This window comes from Scylla paramamosain, chromosome 28 (assembly GCF_035594125.1).
Source record: "Scylla paramamosain isolate STU-SP2022 chromosome 28, ASM3559412v1, whole genome shotgun sequence".
Classification (NCBI taxonomy): Eukaryota; Metazoa; Arthropoda; class Malacostraca; order Decapoda; family Portunidae; genus Scylla; species Scylla paramamosain.
Window position 1 is genome coordinate 8,025,001 of NC_087178.1, and position 14,561 is coordinate 8,039,561.

The window sequence follows — 14,561 nt, forward strand, 5'->3', positions numbered from 1 at the left end:
CTACTACTACTACTACTACTACTACTACTACTACTCACTACTCACTCACTCACTCACTCACTCACTCACTCACTCACTCACTCACTCACTCACTCACTCACTCACTCACTCACTCACTCACTCACTCACTCACTCACTCACTCACTCACTCACTCACTCACTCACTCACTCACTCACTCACTCACTCACTCTCTCTCTCTCTCTCTCTCTCTCTCTCTCTCTCTCTCTCTCTCTCTCTCTCTCTCTCTCTCTCTCTCTCTCTCTGCTATGGACAGGTGTGTTTGTTTGTCACGTAATCAGGTAACTTTCATCATCTCCGGAATTTCCTACTTCAAAAATAAGGACAAGAGTAAATATCCGGTCTCCTCCTCCTCCTCCTTCTCTTTCTCCTCCTCCTCGTCCTCCTCCTCCTCCTCCTCCACCTCCTCCTCCTTCTCTTCGTATTGTCCTCTTTGTTAAGTTCCTTATATACAAAGGCCGTTTCTCCGTGCCCACTCTAACTACTACTCAGAAGTGTAGTCAAGGATAGGTGATGTGACGTAACGTTGACAATGGCAGAAAAAAAAAAAACAAGAAGATTAAAGGAAAACAATAAAAAATACCTACGATACTAAGATAAAAAGAATACCGCTAAAACTGAAAAAAAGTAGTGAAGGAAAAAAGTCGATGGTTGGTTGTTATTCTTTCCTCGTCTTCATCGTGACTTCGCCAAAATGACCCACAGTGCTTCGCGTCACTGCTCTCCCTCACACCAATGACCCTGAAACGCGAAAATATTCCAGAATATACTGCACCAATACATAACAACAACAACAAACTCTATTGCCAGTGTAATTACGTAGGTACATGCGTTGCGGTTGAAACCGAGTTGGAAAAAAAAAAAAAAAAAAAAAATATATATATATATATATATATATATATATATATATATATATATATATATATATATATATATATATATATATATATATATATATATATATATATATATATATATATATTAGTCGTATTTCATGATCGTAACGGATGACAGGAAATTAATAGACGGTAAAATAGGTACAGACGAGGTGACGGAGAGAGGAAGGGTGAGGAAGGGAGTGAGGGGGGCAGAGAGTTGACTGCTCCACTGGTTTAAGAAAGATTTTTTTTTTTTCCACAAGCCACAAACCAACAAGTTCCATCTCCTTCCTGCTCAGTCCTCTACCTCTACCTCCTCTATCTCTTCTGTTTTCTCTCCATGCTCCACTCCTTTTCTCCTTCTTTGATCTTCTATTCAACCTAGCTTTTCATCTCACCATTCCTTCTCTTCTTTCTCCTTCCCTTCCTCTATCTCTTTCCCTGAGGCGTATAATGGAATGAGAAAGGAAGTAAGGAGAAAGATATGAGAGAAGGAAGGAAGAGAGGAAGGAAGGGAGGAAGAGAAGAAGGAAGAAAAGATAGAAGGAAGTGTCGAACATGGAAAGGAAGGAAGGAAGGAAGAAAGAAAGGAAGGCAGTAAGGAATGAAGAAGAGAATGAAGGAAGAAACGACGAAACCGATGAGACAAAATTTAAGGAAGAATCAAAAAAAAAAAAAAAAACATAGCACAGGGTTAGGAAAAAAAAGTGTAGACAAATAACTATACAGAATACAACACAAACTCCTTTCATACGTAACCCTATAAAAAAATGCGGGTTTCAAAATGTCCACCACAAAAGCCACGGTTGATGACCAGCTGAAGATTCATGCAAAGAAAATGATGACAAACTTTCATCTTTTTTTTTTTTTACATTTTACGCATCAAATATTTTTTTCTGTGTGTGTGATGACTAGTCTCTCTCTCTCTCTCTCTCTCTCTCTCTCTCTCTCTCTCTCTCTCTCTCTCTCTCTCTCTCTCTCTCTCTCATTGCTGTCTTTTATTCCTCCCTCCCTTCCTTCCTTCCTTCTTTCCTTCCTTCCTTCCTTCCTTTCTTCCTTTTATGTATTCTCTTCATACATATCTCGTCCTTCTCCCTCTCCCTCTCCCTCTCCCCCTCCCCCCCCTCTCTCTCTCTCTCTCTCTCTCTCTCTCTCTCTCTCTCTCTCTCTCTCCCTTGTTGTCGAGGCAATGTGGGAATCCCGTCTCTTCCCTTCTCCCCCCATCCCTCCTTCCTCTTCTTCCTCCTCTCTACCTTCTTCTCACACCTACAATAATTTTCTCATTCTCCCTCTGAAACCTACAATCTCACACTTTTTACTCCCTTTTTCTTGATTTTCCTTCGTTGATTTCCTTCCCATTCGTGTTTTCCTGTCCTATTCATCGTCAACTTTCACATTCTTCTTGTTTTTGCTTTTCTCTACCACTTCTTTTTCCTATATTTTTCTTCTCTTTATTCTCTCGCGCACCTCCTTGATTATATATTAGACACGTGCAGTAAGTGGAGAAAACTGACTCGAACATGCAAAGGATTTTTCTCTATAATTCGTTTGTATTTCCCTGTAAATTCAATTGTGTGTGTGTGATTTAAGTTTCGTGTGTAAGCTTGTTTTTTTCTGTATAATATTCTTGGATTCTAACTAGTCAGGCTTGTTTACCTTCAGTCCTCCTCCTCCTCCTCCTCCTCCTCCTCCTCTTCCTTTTCGGACTTTTCTATCGTAACACTTGCGTTTTTGCTTTCCAGGAATTTTCCTCCTTTTTTTTCTTTTCCAATCAGTCGCCCTAACCCCATCGAAATAAGATAGAAAATCTAAATGAAACAGACTCAAAGCCACACACGACCAAACGAGAGGAAACTCTTGCAAAACTTTATAAGGATCTGATGTGGCTTGATCTAACCTGTTCTTGAGAAACACACACACACACACACACGCAGAGAGAGAGAGAGAGAGAGAGAGAGAGAGAGAGAGAGAGAGAGAGAGAGAGAGAGAGAGAGAGAGAGAGAGAGAGAGAGAGAGAGAGAGAGAGAGGTATATACAATTGTCTGGAACTTCCTGTGTGTTCAAGGCTTATTTCCTACTATACTTGTTTTTTCTGACCGACAAAACTTGATAAAGACAAAAAAAAAAAATCCCGGTAAATATAGACCAAGAGAGAGAGAGAGAGAGAGAGAGAGAGAGAGAGAGAGAGAGAGAGAGAGAGAGAGAGAGAGAGAGAGAGAGAGAGAGAGAGAGAGAGAGAGAGAGAGAGAGAGAGAGAATCCTCCCTAGCACACCTCTCGCTGCCCCATCAAGCCCCATGCGGTTGGGAGACAAGGGACACAGGTCGCGGTAAAGAACAGGCAAAGAAGGGCAAGAGAAAACGGTGTGTGGGTGGAATGGTATATGGAAAGGCGGGATTTGGATTTGGGGAACAAGGACAAGTAGGCACGGCAAGGTAGTGAGGGTGGAGGAGGACAGGGGAAGAGATAGGAAGGGAGAAGGTAAGGAAGGCGGCGGAGGGCAGAGGAAGAGATGGGAAGAAATGATTATGAAAAGGCAGAGGATGGCAGGGAGAGATACAGGAAGGGAGAAGGTAAGGCAAGGTAGTGATGAGGAGGTGATGAGAGGAAGGAGGGAGGCAGGGCAAGAGGGGCAATGAACAGGACAAGTAGGTCAGGGCACTCCCATTGTCTGAATAAGGTGATGGCTTCGAATACGAGTCGGTAAACTGTATCTTTCGTTTCACTTTCTTTTCTATTGTTTTTTTTTTCACTTTGTGTGTGTTTAGATGATGATTTACATAATATTTCAGTATGTGTAAATTAATACGGCTAATCTACGAGTACTCTTTGTTGCGTCTAGAATACATTAACTTAGTGATAGGGTATAGATGCAAACTTATTAGTACAAGAAAATATATGGAAACAGCTAGTTGACCTACGAGGCAGTCCACACCATTCGTTACTTAATCTACGCGTAGCATGTCAGTACTCACAAGACATCGTAAGCCAAGAAACACCAAGAAATGAAACACGAAGGAAGGAGGACGAATATGAGACAATTGAAGGAAGAAATGAAGGAGGAAGTAAGAAAGTAGATGAATGTACCTTTTAGAAATTTAAGGAAATAAAAAAAAGATCGTGCGACACAAACACGACATAAACTGTAGTGGCACCTCAACCATGTCTCTAGGGTGGCGGCCAGCAGGGAGGCCTCTGCTAACTGTGTCTGAAGGACCGCCCTTATAGATTACAGGCCAAGGTGAAGGTGAGGTTTGCATCTCTCAGCGAACCCACCAGATGCTTTCTCTCTCTCTCTCTCTCTCTCTCTCTCTCTCTCTCTCTCTCTCTCTCTCTCTCTCTCTCTCTCTCTCTGACGGTTAATACTGAACGCACGCATTTATGTACTTTCTTTCTGTCTGTCTGTCTGTCTCTCGAAAACGGACATTTGTTCTTTTCTCTATATATCAATCTGTCTAAAGATCTATCTATCAATTTTTAATGATGCATTTCCTCACAGTCCACCGCCGGGCCTTTTCCCAATCCATTCATGCATTTACTTTATCGCTCCTCACTTCGACAGCAGCGGGGTCCTTCATGGCGCTACATTCCGTCCCGTCTGCTCACGGTTCGTAGAGACGCACCGCCACATCAGCTGCTTTTACGATATAAGGGAATGACCGGTGCGTGGATGCCGAGCTAGACACATCAGGTTTAGAGAACGTCCCTTGAGTCAATTCTAATTAACCAGAATGACTGTGGTATCTTCGAAGGTGATGTTTTGTGCCTTCGTCTTTCCTGGAGTTACGAGAGAGAGAGACTAGAGGAGTGAGAGGGTAAGGACTGTATTCTAAAACACTTCTGAGCCACATCTCCACTACTTTCAAAAGGCTCTAGTTTAATTGAAGCTACACGGGTTTTCAAGGATATTATTACGGTTCTGGTGATTAACGTTATTTCTACATTATCAACAAGATAAACACTCTTGAAAACACGGCTAATAATCTCGGTGGCATTTGAAAATCGTGGTGGAGAGAGACCAAAGCGTTTCTGAGTACGGGCGGCGCGGCGCAACCTACGAAACAAAATAATCATCTAAATCAATAACAGCCATGGAGAGAATGATTTACAGGATATAAGAGCAATCCCAGTAAATCAGGAATAAGAATTAAAGCCATGGCGGCTGTGACGAGCGGTGTGCATTATGTAATTGATGAATATCGCCGACTGGCAACTCCCACCTGGATAAAAGTAAGACCACGCTTCTAGCACTACCAGTCCCGTGTATCCTCTGCCTTGGCTTCGTGTGGGAGTACGTGTGCCGAGTAACCACCGACATACACCAACAGCAGCAGCATTATGAGGTATGTAGTCCCCGCCGCGCGCCTCCGGAATATACAAGCAGTAGAATTTAATAGCTGAGATCATAACCGTTACAAAAAAGGCAAAGGTGAAAAGAAGTGTATTTTCTCGATTTTATTGTACCATATGAAATGGAAGTTTGGTTCTAATTTAAAACAGAGATCACGGTCCACAGCAACGATGCAAGAAGAGACAAGGCGCGGTATAACTTGTTCTTATTTTATCGCAGCGAGAATCAAACATTAGAATTTTACAACTAAGATCACAGCCCTTAGCAACAACGCATAAGGTAACAAGAAGCGGTCTTTCTCCGTTTCAATTTACTGCAGCGAAAAACAACCTTAAAATCTTACAACTGATACACGTCACAACAACAACGAAAAAGGAGAGAAAAAGCGGCATATCTCGATTTTATTTGACAAAGTTGGATCGCATTAACATGTTCGTCTCTACCGGCGAGATGATGAAGCCACTCCTGTATGCACGCGCGTGATGTGATGCTGCTGGAGGAGGAAGTGGAAAACTGGCAACAATCATGAAGGATAGTGTGTAATGACAGGAGAATGACAGCGATTTGAACATCTTGGCACCAACATCTTCACTATACTTTTAACATTTTCCATTGAAAAATCATCAGGGTTTAAAAGAGTTTAAGTGATAATTTAACAATCCCGCATCATCAAACTCAAAATAAGAAAATACGATCAATAGTTTCTCTGTGGCTTTTGCGAATAATCCTTCGAAAACAGTCCTTAAATACGAGTCCCTGCGGTGAAGAGTCAAGGTGAGGATGAGTGGCAATTTGGTGAACAGTCCAGGCCTTGTACCAGACCTTGTACACCTGTCAGAGCGGCAGGCACGTCCGGGGTGATTAGAAAGGCGTGTGTGTCACCGCCCGCTAGGTGTCATGCGAGATGAGAAGCAGGAAAAGAATGATAATGAGTATGACGGTGAATTCCATGAAAAGACAAAGCCACAGGGGTTCTGAAACGTTTTGAAATTCACGATACAATCTCCGATTTTACACACACCCACCTAACCTTCCGCCCCCTCGCCCCCCTCCCACACACACACACACACACACACACACACACACACACACACACACACATTAACCTTGTGCAAATTCTCCTCACAAACATGCCCCTCCCTCCACAACAAGACTTAACAAACATATTGCATACTAGAAACAAAAAGCACCTGACACACACACACTCTCTCTCTCTCTCTCTCTCTCTCTCTCTCTCTCTCTCTCTCTCTCTCTCTCTCTCTCTCTCTCAATTTGAACGAGTCTTACACGAGCCGTGGACGCCTGACAATGCCATTCCCAAGCGCTACGCAAGCACAAAGCCTCGAGACGTGACTCATTCCTCTTCCTTCCGTCTGTGTTCTTACGCTCTGATGCTTGAGAGAGAGAGAGAGAGAGAGAGAGAGAGAGAGAGAGAGAAAGAGACGCAATAACAAAGTACAATGGGTTTGCTGAAAGGATGTCTCATGTACGATAACCACCACCACCATCACACCACCACAACAACAACTACAACAAAAACTAATATTACAGAGGATTTACTACACAAGGAAGAGCTGCACTTGGTAAACCACAATAACACACAAAATTACTACATTGGGTTGAGGAAGGGAGTAGGTACTACTTACGAGGAAATAAAAACCACAACAGCAGCCCCAAAAAACGACACTGAATACGTTTGTTCTATAATTTTCTGCCACAGTCACAAACTTGCCTTCTTACGTACTTGCATATTTTACGGTAGTTCGTCAACTTCATTTGCAGTTTCGTACTTAAAAAGATTCTAACCGCACACTTCCGGAGCCTTTGAAGTATTTAGGTGTCTGTCTGTCTGTCTGTCTGTCTCTGTCTGTCTCTGTCTGTCCTTGGTAGACTTCTCTCGTTCCTTGCTCGCTTCCTTTTTTCCTTCCCTACGCCACAACAACAACAACAGTAGATTACGCTTAAAGTTTGCGTTCTGATATTCTGTTTCTTCCTCTGCTGCGTTCATACTTCTGCACATATTCTCTCTCTCTCTCTCTCTGTGCTTGTCCTTCCACAACTGATCCTAAAACAACAGTGAAAGTTTTATTGAGCAAGACTTGTTCACTAGTCATCGTCACGTCAACTCAGCTCTCTCTCTCTCTCTCCCTCTCTCTCTCTCTCTCTCTCTCTGACACCTCAATAGCAGGATTACGCACATCAAAACAAGGTCCAGATAATATAACACATAACAAGGCACCACCATTTCCTACCCCATGGGCGCAGCCAAGACCAAGAGTGAGAAAATATTATAGTTTCTCAGTCACGGCCGAGAGCACAACAGCGGCCTCCTCCTGCGTCATCAGTAAAGGCAGAGCTCCTTGACACATTAACTCCTCAAACTAACAAAATGTCACCCGTGGCACCTCGTGCACTTGCAAAATTCAACTCTTGGGTAAAAACGCGTTAAATAAGGGGATGGATGGGGGAATTAATGATACTTCCTACCTCCTCGCCTCCTCGACGTCTCCCGCCCGCCGTGTAGAGCAAGGCTGCTCAGAATGACGGGACCTCTCTCTCTCACTGGGGTTTGTAACTGATTCGAAACTTCGGCTCAACTGAACGCTTCTCCTGGCAGATTTTCGTCCTTTGTATCGAGTTCATGTATGGACGGACTTAGCAATGCTTGGATAAACTTAGCACAACATAGCCATTTCAATATCGATACAAATAAACAACAGAGATTTGAACATGAGATGGAGAGAAGAAAACGATATTAGTAGATCATACCTTCCCCCCCTCCTCCTCTTCCACCTCCTCCTCTGCTAATTTAGTGGGCACTGTGCTATTCCACACTATAAGCTCCAATTTTGTACACACACTATATGGCGAAACCTTACCAGGATTGTGACCTAAAAAGTATGAATGAAAGCGATGACCGTCAAGGAGAAGATGGAAATGTGATGAAGCGTGATGCCTCTCGTCCTTGCCTCGTTTACCTTGAGTAGCAGTATCTGTTCAATCGCAGCAGTGGTAGCAGCAGTAGCAACAATAACAGTAGTAGTAGTAGTAGTAGTAGTAGTAGTAGTAGTATAAGGACATCCGACTATATATACTCATAGTTTCATTGCAGACACGGAAGAAATTGATGGACTATGAAGCCTATAAAGGGTTAGGAGAGCTGGTGGTCAGGGGCAGGAAAAGGGGACAGGGAGGCACGAGGGTAGCGAGGGATGAAGCAACCGTGCACACTTTAAAGGGCAGGGGCGGTCTGTAGGCAGCACCTGAATATCAATAGGGCATTCCCACTAGAGATGCCATTATTGCCATTATGAGTAACCCTCCAGGGAAGTTGCGGACTCTGCCTTGACTTAAATTTGTGTATCTCATTCCACTGGGTGTTTGCTCTGCCTGCTCAGCCTCTTCCACCTTGGCCGCGTCTCAGTGTTATCTAACCAGCGTGTCAGAGTCAACAAAGTAGTAGCCTATGTATACGCTCTGTTACGTCAGGAGAAGCGTGCTGGGTAGACTGAATGGGGAGGCCGCGGAAAGCGAATCAACACTATAGCCATATTTAGCTCTCTCACCACGACTCTTTTCAAAGGCCACAGAGATGATTGGCCGGGTTCTAAAAAATGTTTCTCCTGTTGATAATATAAGAGGTCTTGTTAAACTCAAAAAAACTGTAAAATCACCCTTGAAAACCCGCGTACCTTCAACGAGAGCCTTTTGAATGTAGTGAAGATGCGGCGCAGAAGTGATTCAGATGGACATTAATAATGACGCTCTTCTGCGCGACTCAGGCTAGAAAGAGGCATGTGTTGCATAATGTGCATTCAATCGAGGCGGCGATCAGACCTGGCCTCCCCACTATAGGCATGAACAAGGGATGCAAGGTTTCTCCACACCTGTTTGTCCATTGGTATGCAGCTCGGGGCAGCTCTCTCACAGGCATCGTCTGGTGCATCGAGTAAATCCCCGCCTCTCCACTACAACAACAGGTTTGGAGGAGGAAGAGATGCTCGGCTGGCAGTAGATAGAACGGTGGCATTGGGCTGAACGTTGTCTCACTGTGGACCGCGATAAGCACACGAAGGTCAACAGTGTCATGCATCAGCCTCACTGTCATCAGCGTTACTGATCATTTGTACTCAGTGACGTCTCTTCTCCACAAAACAAGCGGGCAATCACAGCCACTGGAACAGCCGAAGTGCAGCTGTTCCTTGTGCTGAGGCGGCCAGGATCTTGCTGGTCACTCAACTAATAACCTTGAGGCTCCATGTCCTGGCCGCCGCTGCTATTTGAGAGAGGCTATTACTAAAGGCTGAAGATGACGCACCGTACGAACCAAATTATACAATGTGTCAGTGTGATGAAAGAGCGTGTCTTACTATGTTCCTCCGATACCAGTTACCATTCATGTCTGCTGTAATGTAACACCCTCAAATTAACCAGCGAACCAGGATGATTACCATTGTTTAGGGACAGTTCAGTCGACCTTGGTTACCCGGTCGGTACACTGAGACCATCACGCCTCGGTCCCACCTCATCAACCGCGGAGCTCAGTGGGAGGCACGCCATTGACAGTGCTAACACCTTGAATGCAGGCAGCTGTGTGTATGCGGCTTCTTCACCTTTCAGGAATAATATCACTACAGTTTTAGTTGTAGATTGAGACAGGAACAGCACCTCTCCCTCTCCCAGTAACCTCTCACATACGGCCGGTAACAACATACGGAATACCACCACCACCACCATTACTATATCCGGACAAAAACACGACCTGTTTCTCTCCGGGACTCCCACACCTCAGGCAGGGCAGGTAAATCCCCCCTTCCTTCCACAATGCCTGGGGACACGTGCCACTCCTGACTAACTTGTTCACCACCACTACCACCACCAGGGCCATGTCCATACACTACGTATCCACATGACCTCATATCAATAAGTGATGAATGCATGAGTAAAGTATTGATCATAGACAAACTCATCCGCATGCAAACACACACACACACACACACACACACACACACACACACTACTGATGTTTTCTCTCCCGTTTTCGTTTACCAGACGCTAAGGATGATTAATACTATGGCGCCATTACGTGCACCAGTAACTCCCAACACTAAGACGCAATACTGGAATATTAAAAAAAAAGATAAACAAAGAAATTCATGCGCCCTCAGCTGCAGGCGGCAATACCTTTCCCAGTGTTGTGCAGCGTCCCTCAAGCTTCCCCGGGGCCCCCAAACAGGTTGGGACAAAGGAAATTGCAGCCGTCCTGACGAGCCAATGAAGCGCACGTGATCGCCTCGCATGGCAGCCTCGTGTCCGAGAAACTGACGCGTAGTATCGCTGCGGTATGGGGAAAAAATAACGATAATAACAAAGTACAATAAAAAGTCTGAGCGATGATGCAAAGTGTTAGTGGAGAGACTCGAGAAGAGACAGGAAGGACACTCACTTTAGGTTGTGTTGAATAAGGTCTTGGTAACAACCTTGTATGAATATTATGAATTTAATGTTTACCATTTATCATAACCTTCACAAATACATGTATAAATTGTAAATGAATCACTTATCCTCATTTAAACTCCTTTACTTAAAACCGTATTCCTCTAGTCTACATTCATATTTGCTTAATCTTTACTGAAAGTATAAGCTAACTTGTGTCCGTAGCAGGGCGTGGGTGTGCGTGGCCGTGTGCGTGGTGGCGGCGGTGGGTGTGGCTGGCCAGCAGGGCGGAATAGATCCTAACATCAGGCTTGGATTGCTGGCTGAGCAACTGGGTGTGGATCCCGTGCCTGGCGGTAATCCCAATTGTGAGTATCACTTCCCTCCATTTCACACATGCACGAAATTGTGAAGCAAATGCTTCAGTTATTGAAAATTCCTGTGTCTCAAAAATCGAGAGGTTTTCCTGTTGCTTCCTTGGTCTTCCAGTCCCTCGTTAATAATAGCGCATGTCATCCATCCCCAGTGGGCAACATCGGAGTGGCGCAGCGCGAGGACCTGGAGTGTCACTGCATTCCCATCAACCAGGAGTGTCCGTTTGATTTGCGGGGACGACCCACTGGCATCGTGACGCGCATCTCCAACACCAGGGTGAGTAACTCGGCAGTGAGGATACATGACGAGCCCCTATCGATAACCTGGTGTCTGTGAGAACCACCCTACAGGCGCTTCATTAATTATAATGTTTCGTGATGTTACAGCCGCTGAAAGACGGCCAGTGCGAGGTGGACACGATCCGCTGCTGCAGACTGAAGGACGTCACAGATCCTGGACCAGGCGGCCCCTTCCCTGGAAGATGTGGAGGAAGGCAACAGATTCCAAACTACCTCCAAGGAGTTCCTCCCCAGGTGAGTTCTTGGCACACTGCTTGGCACTGCTTTCTCTCTCCTTGCCACTTCAAACATTCACTAGACTTCAGTCTTTTGCTGTTTCTAAAGTGTCAACTGCTGGTGCCAAGTACGATACGAGTCTTCAGTTACTCCTGTCCACTGCACTTCCTTCTGGTGCTCCAAATAAACAGACGCTCCAACAGCCCCAACATGCACCTAACTTGTGCTCTTCACCTCATTCCGCAGCGACTTGTTGATAAATGTTTCACAATTAGCGTAACTTTTATCGTACAGTCAACACGTTCCTTCCTTACCTTCCTTCTACCTGCTGGTGCTGACAGAGCTGGCACAGCGTTCCCAGGGTAATTTTAATCTTGATGAAATAGTTAAAAGTAGGTGTTGGAATTTACAAGTCCCTTCTTCCTAGGGATTACTCAGTACATTATTATGGCGTGAGCAATGACTAATGTAACTGGCTTTTTTTCGACTTTTCTTACTCTCCTTCACATAAAAACACTCCCACTTTCCAGATTCATTCATGGCACACTTGTCTTTCTATGCTGCGTCACATTATTATGGTGTGACCAATGACAAATAGAATAGGCTCTTTTTCGATTTTCCCTCATTCCTTTACATAAAACCGCCACCACTTTCCATAGCCACTCATCGCACGCATATCTCTCCCTGCTGTGCTCCAGGCTGACTTCGGTGAGTACCCGTGGATGGCCGTGGTTCTAGACGCTTCAAACAATGGATACCTGGGAGGTGGAGTGCTTATCAGGAATCAGTGGGTGCTGACCGCCGCTCATAAGATTACCACCAGGTTAGTCACTTAACACTGCAGCTGACGCACTCTTCCATTGCAGATTAAGTGACTCTTGAATGGTGTGTGAACAGTCTTTGGTTCATCCATCAGCCTTCACTCAGATTTAGAGATGAGATAGGAAGAAATTAGCCCGCGTAAAATGATAGATGACTGGAATAGACTCAGCACTGAGGTTGTTAGTGCCGTGTCAGTAGGGCTTCAGCTTTAAAAGTTACACTGATTTATGGTTTGGGATGATAGGTGGATATGCATAGGTTTTACAAAGGGAATGCCACGTGTAGGCCTGTTGGCTTTTTGCGATTTCTTCTTATATGCTGTTCTCATGTCTGTTCCAGAAACATTCGGATCCGTCTGGGAGACTACGACCTGAAGCGAACACTAGACCACCCTGACTTCCCCCACCTGGAAGTCGGCGTCAGGAACATCATCATTCATCCTAACTTCGACAGCAAATCTCTGGTGAACGATGTGGCGCTGCTGGAGCTGGACAGACCCGTCAACACCAATCAGTACCCGCACATCGGCCTCGCCTGCCTACCAAACCAAGCCCAGAAGTTCGAGGGACAAAACCGGTAAGTATATACACAGGCACAAATGGAAATGTCCTGTGGAATTTGCAATAATATGGCGTGGACGTGGACTTATACACAACGCCAAATTTTCACTTTTTACGTACTTTTCGTAAATAAAGAATACTGGATCATTGTGCGTTACATGGTGCTGGAAACAATTACAACTACAGCGAGAGACTGACCCATTGCTGCGGTTCCTTCAATCAGTCAACCAAGCAATCGATTACCCTTTGACTAACAACGAAAGAGCACGAGATGAACACCTTACCTAACGCTCCTTCCCCATGCAGGTGCTTCGTGTCAGGATGGGGAAAGGACACCTTCACAAATGGCCAGTTCCAAAGTATTCTGAAGGAGGTGGACGTCCCCATCTTGGAGCGCTTCACTTGCCAGAGTCGCCTCAGAAAGACACGACTTGGAGAAGAGTTTGTGCTGGACGCCAATTCCTTCGTGTGCGCTGGCGGCATTGAGGGCAAGGACGCCTGCTCGGTGAGGCTCGGCGGTTCGCTCCTGTGAGAGGGAGATTAAAGTTTGGTGTGACACTCAATATAAAGCCTGTATTCTGAAACGCTTTGCTCTCTTACCACGACTATTTTCAAAGGCCATAGAGGTGATTATCCGGGTTCTTAAAAGCGTTCCTCCTGTTAATGATATGGATATATTATTAATTTGTCACTTGGACCGCAAAAACACCCTTAAAACCCGTGCCTTTTGAAAGTAGTTGAGGTGCAGTGCAGAAGTGTTTCAGAATATTATCCTGAACAAGACCCAGTTTGTGCTGGAGAGTGACAAAGATGGGTGTGTGTCATTGCAGGGAGACGGAGGTTCCCCACTGGTCTGCCCAACGAATAACGGCTATACGGTGGTGGGACTGGTGGCATGGGGCATTGGGTGCGCCCAGGGAGACGTGCCGGGTGTCTATGTCAACGTAGCCAACTTCGTAAACTTCATCGAAGGTTACGTCGGGTGAGTAAGATGGAGACCATCCCAGTACTCCTCCTCCTCCTCTTACTATTTACTCTTATTTTCTGCAAGAGGAGTATTGGGCAAGGGCAACAAATATAAAGATAGGCCTACTGAGGTGCCAGTTCCTAATGGAAAAGAGCCAAAAAGATTATCCAGAATTGGAGAAGTGTCTTGAAACCTCCCTCTTGAAAGAATTCAAGTCGGAATTACAGAAAAGTCATGGAATTCCAGAGTTTACCAATGAAAGGAGGTGAAAAATTGTGAATACTGGTTCTTACCTTACTCTTACTTACTGTTTTTTTTTTTTTTTTTCACCAGACCACTTTAATGAGGAGCCACAACATGCACCATCTCTATCCTGCCTTCCTCCCCACATTGCATCACACGACACGAGAGAAAACTACAAGCTTTTCAGATGCAGAGGAACGTCTGTGTCGGATCCTAACCAATACACACAGGGCTGAATCCAGTGACACCACAAAGCAGACGAGGATCCACAGACTTTCATTCTGTTCAGTCATGAACCCCTGAATTGTTTACAATATTTAATTTTTGTTATGCTGAATAAACAAATAAATCGCTGATGAAACTATTCTTTCCTAGAGAGAGAGAGAGAGAGAGAGA

At 44.8% G+C, this 14,561-nt stretch overlaps 1 protein-coding gene and 1 long non-coding RNA gene across 2 annotated transcripts in view; one reads left to right on the forward strand and one right to left on the reverse strand.

Annotated features, from left to right (window-relative positions):
• The window catches only part of LOC135114868 (uncharacterized), a 14,777-nt gene extending 6,774 nt beyond the window's left edge, over window positions 1-8,003 (reverse strand). The window contains exon 1 of the long non-coding RNA XR_010275690.1: window positions 7,735-8,003. This is a non-coding gene — a long non-coding RNA (uncharacterized LOC135114868). The remainder of the gene's footprint in view (window positions 1-7,734) is intronic.
• Window positions 5,092-14,518, forward strand: LOC135114864 (phenoloxidase-activating factor 2-like). The gene is made up of 9 exons (XM_064031041.1): window positions 5,092-5,239; window positions 10,909-11,051; window positions 11,210-11,334; window positions 11,445-11,591; window positions 12,272-12,396; window positions 12,735-12,971; window positions 13,262-13,460; window positions 13,786-13,937; window positions 14,256-14,518. The coding sequence occupies exons 1-9, from the start codon at window positions 5,235-5,237 to the stop codon at window positions 14,263-14,265; spliced, it is 1,143 nt and encodes a 380-aa protein (XP_063887111.1). The 5' UTR covers window positions 5,092-5,234; the 3' UTR covers window positions 14,266-14,518.
• Window positions 14,519-14,561: the final 43 nt, after the last annotated feature.